This window comes from Puntigrus tetrazona, chromosome 7 (assembly GCF_018831695.1).
Source record: "Puntigrus tetrazona isolate hp1 chromosome 7, ASM1883169v1, whole genome shotgun sequence".
NCBI classification, from domain to species: Eukaryota; Metazoa; Chordata; class Actinopteri; order Cypriniformes; family Cyprinidae; genus Puntigrus; species Puntigrus tetrazona.
The window spans coordinates 7,676,432-7,692,345 of NC_056705.1; the positions used below are offsets into that span (position 1 = coordinate 7,676,432).

A 15,914-nucleotide genomic window follows, 5' to 3' on the forward strand; every position below is an offset into this window, starting at 1 on the left:
TCCATGATAGATGATCCCCAGCTCATTCATAACACACTCTTCACGCTCCTCCTCGTCATCCAGGAACACAGGATCAGCTTTGAAGATAACATCAGCCAGCATGACTCACATCTTTTCCCTCCATGCAAGCAATTTAAAAAGACGAGCCTAGCTGCACGTGTTTTTAAAGACTATGGTAGCTTGATAGGGAAGTCAGACCTGGCGACCACGGGTTGAAGAGGATGTAGACGTCAGTGCGCCGGTCCCTCCTGGTCCTCTGCGGATACCGTAGGGCGTCCACCACACCGATATATATCATGTACTTTCCCACAATGCACTCTGGTGAGGCCGTGATGCCCATAGTGACGACATTGTCACTGGTTTCTACGATCCGCCTCTCCAAACGCGCTCTGACGCTCCTCAGTGGGGAAAACGGGAATGTAGGTGCCCTTACTGTACTGAGGACTCGGCCCTAGTGCACAACAACAACAACAACAACAACAACAACAAACAACAACAACAACTCATCACAAAGAAATGATTAACGCTCATAGCTTTAGTTTTGTGCACCAATACACCATTCACAAATCTGATTTTTTTCTGCTTAGCAGTGCTGCATTTATTCAATGTGCAAAACGCGGCAAAGTTAGCAGTACTGTGAAATATTGTTACCGCTTAAGATGTTTTTTGCTTTTTAAAATCGTGGGATCGTTACTCCAGTCGCCAGTGTCACACGGTCCTCGGAAATCAGTCTATTATGCTGATTTGAAGATTTAAACAACTGATGACTCGTTTTTATTTGCAACATTCGTTCAGTAACAGAAAGGTCAAAAGAACAGCAATTATTCGAAATTTTCAGTGGCATAAGACATGTCAGCTTACTTAAAACGATCAAAAATTGCTATCATAATGACGCCAAACTTTTAATTGGTAGCACTTTCTGTTCTGCGCGCAACTAGCATTAGCCGCAGTGTTTTGCACTGTCCGTTTGTAAACTCATTTTCCAGTGAAAAAGCACGTTATGCAATCCGATCGCGTGCTCAGTTTCCTTAAATATCAGTGCCCGGATGTGCAATAACAGCTGGATACATATCAGGAAAATGAGAAGTGCACTAAAGGGAAGTGTGCCAACGAGAAGGGAAAGTGATGATAGCAGAATAATGACATCTCTTGTGAAATTTCAATGTTGAATGCATGCTGAAAATGCACACCGAATTACATTTAATGCTGCGCTGGACAATTCGGCTCTTTAAATAATCGTAGGTATTGCAAAAAGGGGAAAGCTGATCATTTAAGCAGAAGGAAGCGTGGCCTGCTTCAAAAACATCGAAAGACGTTTGGTTTTACCAATTTGGAGAGATCTACGCGGCATTTGATTTAGACTCAAGCAATTCCGAGGCTTTCGCGAATCGAACCCAGGCGAAAGGAAACTTATAAAGAGGCTTCGTTTCTGACTTCTCACCCAATGAGAGACTCACCGATGACGAACTCCACCGCAAACTTGTCTTCGGCCGGTTTGTAGGGCCGATCGAAGGTGATCTTGATCTGAAACTCCTGAGCGCGCCGCACGATGAGCGAGTCGCTGGAGTACAGGTGCGTGTGGTGCCCCTGTTTATTGATCTCTTGAGGTCGCTTGAGAACATCGACGTCCCAGATATCCAGAAACTCTGAGGGGCGGAAACGGGACTGTCAGCGCATCAGAGGCTCGGCTGTGAATTACCCGCTTTTTACAATCAATAATCAACAAAAAAATGGCATGGCCTTCTCGCACGGGATGCCTGTCATCCCTTTATCTCCGGGGGTTCGAAGGGAACAGGATGACGAAAGACAAGTTACAGTTTCCTGCAATAAATATTATCACTGAGACAAGAGCTCTCTGTTTTCTGGTGGAGACGGTAAGTATGGTCTTCAGAGATTAGGATACTTGTTCCGGCTTTTTGACTAGATAAGACCAAATTATACAGCAAATAAAACATCTCCTTTTACTGTTGCAAACCCCAAACATACAGTGTGAGTTATTCTGTACTGCGTGTGTATTAATTATTACTGATAACATTAACAGGATACTGAACTTAGACACAGTGTTTGATCATTTCACATTTTCTTGTGCATGTAACAATAAAAAAAAAATGACATTTTCATTTCGTTTGTTTTTATATTTTTTTATGTCCTGTTGCATTTCATTTTAATGGTCTATATGCCAAAATGTGATTTAACAGAAATTAGAAACGCTTAATTTTAATGCATAAATATGCTGCAGTTACTTTTAATGCTTTAATGGCTTATTAATTCAAGTTTGTGTGATGCTGGGACAGTGTAACTACTTTCATATAGGTTTTGCAAATGTGAGTTTTTCTTTTAATGTTTCTATATCTAATATTTTATTTCAGCATTACTTAAATGACCAAAAATTTTTCAGTAGCATAATACGTGTCCAAAAACAATTACCAACAACGTAAGCGTTAATTTTAATAACAGCACAGGTGATTGAGCAAACTATATATATATATATATATAAATATATATATATATATAAAATGAAGGCATTCAACACAAATATTAATTTTAATATAATATAAATATTTATATATATATATATATTTACAATAAATACAAATAATTTTAATATAATATAAATACAATTTATAAACCACACAAAGGCACACCAAATATGAAAGATAACTATACTAGAATTACCTCTAAACAAATACTATGACGAGACTGAAAATGTTTGGCATTTTAGGGTTACTCTAAATATGTCTATTGGTATTTTGCAAGGCTGTATGTATCTATTAATGGTGGCTAATAGTTAAAAAACACTTTTCACATAAAAAAAAATTTTTAAAAAAAGGCTGAAATGTGTAGGTTTTCTGGGCCTCACCCTTAGCGGCGGCGGTCCTCGGGCAGTAACATGAAGGGCTCGAACTCTCCACTTTCCCCTCTTGTTGATTGGAGCTGACTCTGGCTCCAGCGTGCGGCCGCGGTGGGACACGCGTTTGGGTCGAGCCGGGGCCGGCGGAGCGGCAGGGGTCGGGGTCTCTCGAGCCTCTTGATCAGCCATGGCAGGTACTGGTGCAGAGACCACTTAAACTGCTGCTCTTCAGATGCTGCCCTCAGAAACGACACACAGACATCACGATGCACACATCACATACAGCCAGTCACGAAGAAGACTTTCTTTCTTTAAAAATCATTGCATTCTTTTTGTTTTTTTTCTACGTTTCTGTTTTGCATCAAGGATGACAACATGTGCTCATAGACAAACTCAAAGCATGTGCTGCAGCGCAGTTTTATTGCAGGAATTTGTTCATTTATTGCTGAGTGAGGAATCCGATGTAGAAACGTAAGCTAATGAGTAAGACACGGCACAGCTTCTCTGTCTCTGTCATTCGTTTGCAACAGTTTTGTCTTCTTTATTTTCAAATCCAAACATGGCTACGAAGCTTGCTGAAACTAATTCATTTGTTTCTGCAAGAACACAAACATGTGGGAACAATGTGAGTTTTACACAATACCTCTTTGGATACCGTAATACTCCCGGAGGTGATCAAAATAGCATTTCCTTGCGTTTAAAGGTGGAAAAAGTATTTTTATGATAGGCTGCACAATGGCAGCTTGTACACTGGCACAAAGTGTCACCGCAGACACACAAACACCTGCGTGGTGGATTACATAAAGGGCGTCTCCCTGGATGAGGTGTGAAGTTTGAGGAGAGGTTTGGCCCACCGGAGCGGTGAGTAACTCCAGGAGCACAGTGAGGTCTCTGTTCACACTTAAAGACCCCGCTGACCTCACTTTTCCACACTGAACCACTGGCGAGGTGAACTAGACGGAAAAATATATCGCTGCTGATGATTTTTATTTTTTAAATGTCTATTAATATCTTGTTCTCTTACCACGTCGATGTAAAACAGATGGTGGCACACGTTTAAAGAGTTTAAAGCTACGCGGAAAACTGGCTGTGCATGTAAACACACGCAGGCTTACTTCAACAAATGCATGCATTTGCAAGCACAAATCTGTGGCAAAACCAAAATACAGTCACTTAAAATAACGGCAGTATTTAAAGACGATAAATTGTTCTTTGCAATTATCAGATCATATTACATGCAAGCACATGCTCTTCACAAAATATTAGTGTATTTTCTTCCCAAGGAAATTAATACTTCTATTCAAGCATGCATTAAATTGACTTAAAGATTTCAATTTCAAACAAATAATTTTCTTGTGAACTTTTCATTCAAACGGTCATAAAAAAAAAATTAGATGGATTACGGTTTCCACAAAAATATGAAACTATAATTATAGTAAAAGTTTCTTGGGCGGATCATGGGACCGTGAAGACTGGAGTGATGCATGGCAGGAATAAAACATATTTTAACATATATTCGAATAGAAAACAGTTATTTTATATTACAATGATATTTCACAATATTTTTGTTTTGTTTAACGCCCTTAAACTTTTGAACAGTACAATTTGCATGCTGTTAAACATGCTAAGGTGCACTAACCTGGTTTATTTCGATAGAAATGTGGCCCTGGTCTGCAGACGCTGGAACCTGGAGTCTGGGAGAACCTCAGGACAGTTTCTGTCTTCATTTATATATACAGGGCTGGAATAACCCTGTGTGTGAGAGCAGCATCGCGCATCACGGTGGGCGTGTCTGTGTATGCAGATTAGCACTATAAAAGGAAGAGGGTGTGTATGTGTGACATTAGAGTGGAAGTGCAAACTACCCCGTTTGTTTGACTTGTGGTGAGCAGAAATGAGGCCGAGACACGAGTGTGGAATGTGTCGTGTCTTTCTCTTCTGCCCGGGCAGAGCAGGATCATTTTCATTAAATTTTTCACCCAAAAACAAACTGAAAATGTACTCACCCTCAGATCATTGCAGATGCAAAGAAGCTTGTCTCTTAGCTAGAAAAGATTTGGTGAAATGTAGCATTGCATCACTCGCTGAGCGATGGATCCTCTTTAGTGAATGGGTGCCGTCGAATGAGAGTCCAAACAACTGATAAAAGACATCACGATAATCCACTCCTCTCCAGTTCAACAGTTAATGTCTTGCGAAGAAAATAGCTGCATAGTTGTAAGAAACGAATCCATTATTTAGACGTTCAAACCTTTGTCCAGCTGATCAATGGATTATTTACTTTTACTTTTTGTACAGCTCTTAAAACTGTGAAGCAAAAAGCATTCAAAGCATGCAACGCACACATCAAGGTTTCGAAAAGGTAAAACATGTAATTATGACTGATATCTGCCTGTGACGGATATGTTATTACAGCGAAAATGGCCCACTACTTAAACAGTATAATAAGATTCTTTCTTTAGTATGTTGCTTTCCAGTAGACATCCTTACTGATTTAAATGAGAGGCAAATGATGTTGCATAAGATATTAATTTATCTTAAATGCATGTAGTCTTGTTCCACTCTCAAATGACTTTTCATTGCATGGCATTATAGATCATCTGGGCAGTTTGCGTCATTGCTCCAGGCGTTCTATATGGAAATATTGTTTTGCCAAAGTCTCTAACGGGAAACATGATGTCCGGACCCCTTCGGATGCTTTGGGAGAGTATGAGTCACAGGCATGAGCTCACCTTTAGATTGAGCAGAAGCACTGGAGAACAGGCAACTTTCTTTCACCGTGAACTTTAACGCAGGGAGAGGTAATGCCTTGGTACAATATGAAAGCTTGTCAAAGCAGATTAACAAACAAGTCAAATCCAGTTACATAATACAGGTTGGACACAGTCTACAGCTTATAAATGGGCCTTTCATGAAAATGTTTGGTTGGACTAGCATGTTATACATGTGCGTGTGTGTGTGTGTGTGTGTGTGTGTGTGTGTGTGTGAGACCCTTGACCACAAAACCAGTCTTAAGTCACTGGGGTGTATTCGTAGCAATGGCCAAAAATACATATGGGTCAAAATGATCGATTTTGTATGTTAAGGAAAGATCAAGCTTCATGAAGATATTTTGCGAATTTCCTACCATAAAGATATTAAAACTTTATTTTTGATTAGTGATAGTCTATGCATTGCTAAGAACTTCATTTGGACAAACTTAAATGCGAATTTCTGAGTATTTTGCTTTTTTTGCACCCTCAGATTCAAGATCAATCAATCAAACAGTGTCCAAACAAACATACTTCATTCGAAAGCTTATTTATTCAGCTTTCATATGATGTACAAATCTCAATTTAGAAAAATTGACACTTATGACTGGTTTTGTGGTCCAGGGTCATATATATGTAGGATCACATATGACACACACACACACACGATATATATACACACATATGTGTTTGTGTGTGTGTTTCATCTGATCAACATACTTGTCCTGATGCATTCGACAAAAATTGACCTTCTTGAGCATCATGACATCAAGTAAGTTAATGCACATATGACAAGAGAAACACTGACCACAAGGCGCCTGTTTGATTTCCGCCTTACCCAAGCGAGCAGTAGATGGTGCTTCCTGTGCAAACCGCAGGTTAGTCACATGATCAAGCTTCCACGTTCAGCGCTTTGTTCCGCTTTACCTCTTCCATGCATCGGTAGGAAGTCGATCGCTTACGCTTCAAAGTTATTGAGGTGTAAACAATGCTGATGTCAAAAATATAGTTAAAAAGAAGAACCAAGGAGGACGAAGACAGACGGACAAAGATGGAAATGCAGAGAGGGAATCCTTCATTGTTGGGTAAGATAAGTACGATAGTATTGGTTCAGGTCCGGTCTCACTAAAAAGACAGTGATGTGGCATCCTGGTTTACAAATGTGCATATTTTATTCATATTTACTAATATTATATATATATATATATATATATATATATATTTATATATATATATATATATATTTTTTTTTTTTTTTCTTTAAAGCTCACCAAGGCTGCATTTATTTATATAATGCAAAAAAAAAATATTATTTTGAAATATAGTTGCAATTTAAAATATCTGCGCTACAATATTTTAAAATGTAATTCACTTCTGTAATGCAATTTTGCATTTTTAGCATCATTTCTCCAGTCTTCAATTTCACTTGATCCTTCTTTTATGCTGATTTGCTGCTCAATAAAAAAAATTCATGATTATTCTAAACAGTTGTGCAGCTTCATTCTCATTTTTGATCAACTTAACGCATCCTTGGCATTAATTTGCATTAATGCAAGAATGCATTCGTATCTTCTAACCAGTGGTGTAACCTTGCACGACTAAACAAAACGTTATCTTTCATTCACAGACAAGAGGCCGCAGGCAGTGGAGGCCAATGGAGGAAGTCACCAGCCTTCGTCTCTTCCTGAACTTCGCTTGGTTTTACTAGGCCGCAAAGGTGCTGGGAAAAGCTCCGCTGGAAACACCATCCTAGGCCTGGCGGGAGGGTTTGAGACAGGCAAACCGACCGAGGAGTGTGTGAAGAGGCGAGCCGACGTGGCAGGAAGGCGAGTTACGGTTGTGGATACCCCAGGCTGGGAATGGTACTATTCAGTGAACGGGACTCCTGGTTGGGTGAGGAGAGAAACGAAGCGGAGCATGTCCCTGTGTCCGCCAGGTCCCCACGCCGTGCTTCTAGTGGTGCGATCCTGTACTTCGGTGACAGCCGACTACCATCGGCAGATCGAGGAGCATCTAGAGCTGCTGGGCAAAGCGGTGTGGGATCACACGCTGGTGCTGTTCACGAGGGGAGACGAGCTGGGCTCGGTTCCCATCGAACAGAGGATTCGAAACGGCGGCAAGGCCTTCCAGACGCTCCTGGAGCGGTGCGGGAACAGGTTTCACGTTTTGGAGAACAAGCGGCGCGTTGACGACGGATCGCAGGTGAGGGACCTGATGAGGAAGATGGATGAGCTGGTGGAGGAGAGAAGGGGGGGTATTATGAGACGGATCTGCTGCTTCTGGAGCTGGAGCTGGAGAGCAAACGCAGGGCTCGGGAGAGGAGGAAGAAACAGAGGCTGATGGAGGCGCAGACGCACCGAGGAACCATCAGAGCTGTGATGATGAGTGAGTGTGAAACTGTGAAACTGTGAAAAGTGACGCTCTTCCTTAGTGTTTTTATTCATTGTTACGACGCCATTCACTAGCATTAAAATAACAATCTTGAGTCAAAATGACACGGAGAGAGAATGAAGGTTCAATTAAGATTGAGGAGCCCAACGACATGAGCTTTTTGACTAAAGCATTTCAAAATGATCTCAGTTTATGATTAAAGTAAGAAAACATGGCATGTATCTCGACTTATGGATGCTTAGATAGTACTTATTGAACTGTACCATTCAATACAACACGGAAAGCCCTGTATTTGTACAAGTATTGTGTAAATGTGTTTACAAAAGTTTCTAACCTTGAGTTTCAGGTGCTTGCATAAATGTTTCTCCAGAGAGGAAATTGAACAATGATTTTAGATGTTTGTGTAAGATTTTTCGTAAAATAATTTGGATTACTTTCAATTCAGTTTTTAGTTACATAATTCTGAAAGCTTTGGCTGTGTGCAGGGCAAAAATGCTAAAAAAAAATATATATATATAAGATTTTACTTACCTCATGTTGCTCCTGGTTTGTACTTTTTGTCTTTTTCCTGTGAAGCAGACCAAAAAAAAACTATTAATGTTGCATTTTTATAGATAAAAAATAAAGTATTTCTAAACTACTGAAAAATACTTATATAATATAATGTACAGTCCTTTAGACTAATTTTGTGGTGCTTCACATTTTTAATTAATTTACACTTTCTTGGAGCAAGTTAATTATCATTTTGGGTAGAAAATAATTCCTTTTCCTCCTTTAAAAAGTGAGTAAATTCAATTTAAGCATTTTATTTAATGCAATATTTGTATTTGCATTTCATGTCGAAAAAGTGATTTAATAATAAAAATCATACAATTAACAAAACACTATTCAAAATATAACAAAACACTATACCTTTAAGGATAACGCTATACAAAAACTTTTAAATACACCGTAAAACACATTACTGAATAATCATACTGAAAATTATTATCTATTTACTTTAAAAACAATACAGTCTAATAGAAATGGAATTACTTTAGAAGTATATATTTATTTAATGCCATGTCACCATCATAGGTTATTTTCACTGCAAAAGCTATTTAAAAATAAACATTATAACAACAAGTTATATTACAGTTATATTATATTATTATACGATTTTTTACATTAAAATTGTAAAACTTTTCCTCACAAAATTATACTAAAGTAAGTCATTAAATGAGTTCACTTCTAAAATAGACATTTAAAGCTAGAAAGTCCAATACAATATTTCTGACAGAAATGGGAACCTTGCAAAACATGCATTAAGCAGGTTCTTCACCTTTAAGCATAAATATGACCTAAGTGACATCTGGTAAATACCACTCGATCCAATCTAGTTTCAAAAGAGATTAAAAATAAGTTTGAAATTTTCTTCTTACCACGCATTTAATATGTAATGATTAATAATCTAAGGTCTGATCTCTGAGGGAGGAATTTGACATTTGTTTGCTTCCTGATTAAAAGCTTCCTTTGCTGTGAAATTAATGTAAATTTATGTAATGTTGATCTTGATACAAGACTGCATAATTCATTTTCAAAGTGAAGTAGATAACCTTCGTTTAGCAAAACGATTGCATGCAAATAAAATTTGAAGAAAAGCCATTATTTACAGAAGCTTAATTTATTTATTCCTTTGTTTATATCATATCTCCCGTCTCTGCTAGATGATAATCCGCAAACGGAAGACCTAGATGAGAGGAATCTCTTCTCCAGAGGTTCACATCGTCTCCCGGAGCTGAGACTTGTTCTGCTGGGAGAGAGGGAGACGGGAAAAAGCTCTGCCGGGAACGCCGTCCTCGGTGGAGCGGAATACTTTCAAAGCGGAGAGGCCACTGAGGAGTGTTCGAGACAACAGACGGAGGTTTCTAACAGACTGGTGACGGTGGTGGATGTGCCCGGATGGGAGGGTGAACCTGGAGGATTAACTCCAGAGAGAGTGAAGCGAGAGATTGGACTTAGCGTCACGCTTTGTCCTCCTGGACCTCATGCATTTCTACTGGCACTGAGAGTGGACTTAATCATCCAAGCGCGAGGCGGTGCGGGAGCACTTGGAGCTTTTGGGAGGCAGTTTGGAGACACACCATTCTTTTGTTCACGAGAGGTGACCAGCTACGAGAGGGAGTCAGCATCGAGCAGCACATCCAAGGAGGAGGAAAGGATCTTCGCTGGTTGGTGGAACGATGTTCAAACAGATTTCACGTTATCAGCAGCATCGCTTGCTTGGAATCTCGGAATTCCAAAACTCAGATCACGGAACTTCTGGAGAAGATTGAGAAGATGGTGGCGGGAAATCGCTGCGAGGCATTCTCGCCACTGGTGCATGAGATTCAAGAGTTAGGAAAACTAAAGAATGAGAAATTCCAGCTGAAGGTCAAGGAGTTCAGTGATAAGCTTCAACGGCAGGAGGAGGAACTGAAGAAGATGAAGGAACGAGAGGTCAAGAGCATTCGGTGGTTTTTCGAGAGACGCAAAAAAGACAAAGTGCAATCTCCAGGGAAGGCTGAGAGGGAAGAGGCGCCGTATCGAGGTGAAGATGACAGGAGAAGCGTGATGGGCGAGCTGGAAGAGAGGATGGTGTGGTTGACCGAAGACAAGGAGAGAGAGTTACAAGAGCTGAGCACAGAAATGAGCAAAGTCACGGTGAAGCTCCATCAGGGACATAAAGAGAAAGAGCAACTGCTGATGAGATTAAAGGAACGAGAGCGAGAGGGAGAAGAACTTAAAGAAAAAGTGGAGGAGCTTCAGATGAAGCTGCTGGAAATGGAGAGCATGGGTGCCGTCAAAGAGCAAGAGAGGAAAGAAAGAGGCTGAGATTCAGCACGCACACTTGCACGAGAAGAATGAACTTCAAAACAAACTGCTGGAAGCTGAGAAAGAGAATGACAGGATGAGAGGAAAGGTTGAAGAAACTGAAAAAGAGATGGATGCATCACAGCGTAGGTATGAAGAAGAGGTTGTCTGGCATAAGCAAGAGATGGAGAAGAAACTGAAAGAAAGAGACAATGAAGCTGAAAACATCTTAAGAGAAATCGAGAGGGGTGAAACTCGCAGCTGAGAGCAGAGAAAGAGAACAAAGAGAGAGATTCAGTGAACAAGTAGAGAAGAGAGAGAAAGAGATGGACAAGCTGAGAGAGGTGATAGAGATGATGACCAAAGAGATGGAGCAGCTTCGTATGTCCTATCAGGAGCAAGTGAAAACAACAGAAGCTGAGAGAGAAATGCACAGAGGAACCGTTGAGAAATACAACACACTCATTGATAAACTGGTGGGTAAAGATGAGGAAATAGAGCGAACGATGAGAGAAAAAGAAAAGGAGCTGCATCGAAATGCTGAAACGCAAGAGAAACTTCAGCAAAAAGATGAGGAAATAATCAAACTAAGACAAAGAGATCAGGAAAAAGTGCAAGAAATTGAGACACTGAAGCAAAACATTACTGAAAAACAGAGGGATATAGAGAAGTTAAGAAACACTGTCGAGGCAAATACTGAAAACCATGCAGCTGAACTTCAAGTCCTGAAGAAAGAGTTGAAAACTAAAGAAGACGAAATAGACAAATTAAAACAAAGAGACCTAGAGAAAAACAAAGACATTGACAAACTAAAGAAAGACATTAGCGAAAAACAAACTGATATTGAAAGGTTAAATGACAATAATGAAGAACATGCAGCTCAAATAAAATTTGTACAGGAAGAGTTGAAGTTAAAAGAAGAGGAAATCAAAAAATTAAGACAAAGAGACCAGGAGAAGGAACGAGAGATTGACATGCTTAGGCAAAACATTAGCGAAAAACAGAAAGACATTGAAAAGTTAAGAGGCAATATTAAGGTACGTACTGAGGAAAGTGCTGCTCAACTCATGCATTTAGAGGCAGAGCTGAAAATAAAAGAAGATGAAATAACCAAATTAAAACAAAGAGACCTGGAGAAAGACACAGAAATTCACACACTTAAGAAAAACATTATTGGCCAACAACAGGACGCTGAAAAATTAAAAGACAGCATGCAGACGAATATTGAAGAAAGTGCTATTCAATTGAAGCATTTAGAGGATGAATTCAAAACAAAAGATGGTGAAATAATCCAATTAAGAACAAGAGAACTGGAAAAAGAGAGAGAAATTAACACACTGCAGAAAAACGCTCTTGAAAAACAGAAAGAGGTTGAAAAGTTAAGAGAATGTATTCAGGTATATAATCAGGAAAGTGCAGCTAAACTAAAACATTTAGAGGAAGAACTACAAGCAAAAGAGAGTGAAATAACCAGATTACATCAAAAAGACTTGGAGAAAGATAAACAAATGGACACACAGCTGCAAAACATCAATGAAAAACATAGAAGAGAAATTGAAAAACTGGAAAACGTCATTCAAGCAAATACTGAAGAAGCTGCTGCTCAACTAAAACATCTAGAAGAAGAGATTGATGGAATGATAGAGGCCTACAAAACAAAGAATATGACGATGGAAGAGGAAATGGAAAAGACAAACAAACAGCATGAGGAAACAGAAAGACACTTGGATGAGCTGAGACAACAGTTCAGGGAAGAGCAAGAAAGAAACAACGCCCTAAAAAACATGAATGCAGGACTGGGAAACGAATTAGAAGAACTGAGGCTCAAATGTGAAGATTATGAGACAGATCTTCAGACTTCAGTAAAGCACTCTGAGAAACAGACAAAAGAAATGAAAGGGTTGGAGCAAAAGATAAATGAGTTCAAACAGCTACTGGAAGAGAAAGAGAGCGATACGCAAGACATGAAGGCATATTATGAGAAAAAACTAAGAGAAAGGCACCAAGAGCATGAGGTGAAAGAGATAGAGAGAGAACAAGAGCTTCACAGGAGAGAGAGAGAGCTAGAAAAGAAGGAAGAGAAGTTAGCGCAAAGCAAACAAGATTTGGAAACTAGAGAGGATGAAATGAATAGGCGAGAACTGGATTTGGAAGAGCAGATGTACAAGATAAGAGAAGAGGAGAAGAATCTAGAAAACGAGAGTCAGAATAACAAACGTCTGGCTGTAGATCTGGTGCGAAAGAGAGAGGAGATTGAGAAGAGATCAGAAGAGTTTATAGATAGAGAAGAAAATTTAAAGGCACAGGAACAGCAGATAAAATTTAAAAGGGATGAGCTACAAGCTACTGAGAAGATATTGGAGACCAAGGAAAAGGAATTACAAGATCAGACTGAAAAGCAGGAGAAAAATATGGCAAACATTAGACAGCAGATGGAGAGGAGAGAACAAGAGCTGCTGGAAACAGAGGCGAATTTTATTAAAGAGCAACGCAAGCTTAAGGAAGAAGAAAAATCTTTGGAGATGCTCAGAACGCATCTGGAAACTAGAGAGAAAGAACTTAATAGACGAGAGCAGATGTGGGAGGTGAAAACCCAAAAGCTTTCAAAGATCTCGGAGGAATTCGAAAATAACAAACACAACATGAAGAAATGGCAAGCTGAGCTGAGTAATAAGGAATGCGATCTTCTGATAAAAATAAATGGACTGCAGGTAAAGGAGCAGGAACTTGTCCAGAGGGAGCAGGAGCTCGCACTCAAAGGTCAAAGGTTGATGGAGCAACATCGAGATATGGAGGATAAGCAGCAAAACCAAGCAGCTTCATTTGATGAACGCGACCTGGAGCTTGAGAGCATGAGAGAAGCGTTAGGAAAAAAGGAGCAAGAGCTGATACAAGGCGAGGAAGCTCTTTCTCAAAGAGAGGAGAAGCTGAAGAGTGAAGAAATCTACTTGGAGAAAAGACAGCAAGTCATGCAAAATAGGGAACAAATGCATGAAGACACGTTGCGCAGTCTGAAGGAACAGCAGGATGTTTTGAAAAACAGAGAATGTTCTTTAGATACCAGAGAGACAGAACTGCGCCAACGTGAATCAGAGCTCACTATTAGAGATAATAACATGATGGACAAACACAAACTTCTGCAGAACCAAGACTTAGATCTGGAAAAGAAGGCAAGTGCTGTAGAGCTCCTAAAAACAACACTAGATGGAAGAGAAAAAGAGCTTGAAGAACGTCAAAACCAACTGGACAGCAAAATGCTGGAGATAAATAGTGAACAAGACAAGATGAAAAGGAAGCGAGAGGAACTTGAAAAATGGGAGAAGTATTTGTATAACACAGAGCTCAAAGAGATACAGAAAGAGTCTTTCTCGGGGCATCAGCGATTGACAAACAGCACTGAATCAAATGGGAACGCCGGAGATACAAGAAGTGAAGAGCGAATGGAGTTGGAAAACAACAGATCGGTGAAGAACCAAAGGGTTAAACAAATACCGGAGTCCAAGCAAAAAGAGGAAGCTGGTGAAAATGACAATTCTGATGGCGAAAGTGAGGAAGACTTCTTTGAATCGTCAAGCGCCAGTTTCCAAGCTACTTTGCATACACCCTGGCCTGCATCTGAGCTAAGGCTGATGCTTTTAGGAGACTCCTGGTCATCCCGTCACCCAGCGAGATGCACCGTCGTGGGGCCTGATGCGGACAGAAGCAACCCTTGGAAGGGAGAGATATCCGGCAGACGTCTCACGATCGTAGAGCCTCAGGGCCTGAAATGGAGATCTGGATCTGAAAGTAAAGACACCTTTAGTCAAAGTATTCCTCTGTGTCATCCTGGACCACACGCCTTCATCCTGGTGATTCCCGCTTACGTGTCCTTCACTGGTCAGTACAGGCACGCAGTCGAACGTACTATGTCCGTGATAGGAAAAGCATCATGGAGGCACACTATTATTCTGCTCACCTGGGGGGAAACATTAAGAGAGAGCATCCAGCAGCACGTGAAGAGAAACAGCAACCTGGAGAAGCTGGTTCGAAAGTGTGGGAACAGGTGCCATGTGCTTAACAATGGACACCGGGAATCTGATGTGGTGAAGCTGCTGGAGAAGGTTGAGGAGATGCTGGAAGGAAACAATGGACAATACTACAAACTGGATTGAAAAATAATAAAAAGGTTTTAAACTGTGAATGATATTTAAATTGTGGGAAAGACAAAACATTGTCTTGAAATTCTTTGCTTTAAGCATTATTTATGTGTTTAGCAGCACCTAAATGTGAAAATAAACCATTTTCAAATGACTTTAGCATTATTATTATTATATATATATATTTTTTTTTTTAGAAAGCGAACACGTGTAAGCTTTGCACGTAATTCACACACTTACCAGACGATGGCGCGCTTGTATCAGATCTGCCTGCACAATTATTCATAGCATTTTGTAATCTTCAACTAATCTGTTAGCAAATATGAGGACCAAACGCTCTTTTCTCTGTTTTCGATACCATCCAAAGTGGCGTGATTAATTTCCTAAGCGCCTCAAGTGAACGGACACGCCATTTTATGTAATCATTTCAGTCTAAAAACGACTCATTAAGTTTTAGACGCTCCTCATAATGTGTTGCGAGAATCGAGAAGATATAAAGATGGCAAATTAGTTGCATTTAACACCGATGCAGGCATATTCAGGGATTCTCCGGAACATAAACAAAATGGATTTTCCATTAGCGCCTCAGCAAAGTGGAGTCTCGCTGTGCATCCGCTGGGAGTCTGACAGGTAAATTATTACCTTTAAAAAGGGGCTCTGTTTCGTCTGAAAGAGAAACTCTTTCCATCGAGTGAAAAACACACATTTGAAATGGAATTCTTTTTTTTATAGCCCTCAAACCCAAACCCAAACGCTTACATACAATCTGAGGTAATTGCGCGATGGCGTCGGATATTCCTCCGCCTTGCCATTAGCGGGTGAAATGTTGAAAAATAGTTCCTCAAAATATATACACTATATAATCTTGGGAACAATTTTTCAACATTTCACCTGCATTCCTCACCTATATATATATATTCACCCGCTATATATATATATATATATATATATATA

The 15,914-nt window shown here is 39.8% G+C and overlaps 4 protein-coding genes and 1 pseudogene across 4 annotated transcripts; 4 read left to right on the forward strand and 1 right to left on the reverse strand.

Moving 5' to 3' along the window:
- Positions 1-1,764, reverse strand: part of LOC122349576 — a 7,661-nt pseudogene extending 5,897 nt beyond the window's left edge.
- Positions 1,765-6,311: 4,547 nt separating this feature from the next.
- On the forward strand, positions 6,312-7,851 carry LOC122349578 (GTPase IMAP family member 4-like; the record flags this gene model as incomplete). The annotated part of the gene is made up of 2 exons (XM_043245682.1): positions 6,312-6,686; positions 7,229-7,851. Coding segments are annotated over exons 1-2 (657 nt in total), but the record flags the coding sequence as incomplete, so codon positions are not given.
- A 4-nt stretch (positions 7,852-7,855) lies between these two features.
- On the forward strand, positions 7,856-10,048 carry LOC122349580 (GTPase IMAP family member 4-like; the record flags this gene model as incomplete). The annotated part of the gene is made up of 2 exons (XM_043245683.1): positions 7,856-7,986; positions 9,699-10,048. Coding segments are annotated over exons 1-2 (396 nt in total), but the record flags the coding sequence as incomplete, so codon positions are not given.
- A 55-nt stretch (positions 10,049-10,103) lies between these two features.
- Positions 10,104-10,833, forward strand: LOC122349582 (golgin subfamily A member 6-like protein 1; the record flags this gene model as incomplete). The annotated part of the gene is made up of 1 exon (XM_043245686.1): positions 10,104-10,833. A coding segment is annotated over exon 1 (522 nt), but the record flags the coding sequence as incomplete, so codon positions are not given.
- Position 10,834: 1 nt separating this feature from the next.
- LOC122349584 (trichohyalin-like) lies at positions 10,835-15,114 on the forward strand (the record flags this gene model as incomplete). Its single annotated transcript, XM_043245690.1, has 2 exons — positions 10,835-11,066; positions 11,098-15,114. Coding segments are annotated over 2 exons (4,110 nt in total), but the record flags the coding sequence as incomplete, so codon positions are not given.
- Positions 15,115-15,914: the final 800 nt, after the last annotated feature.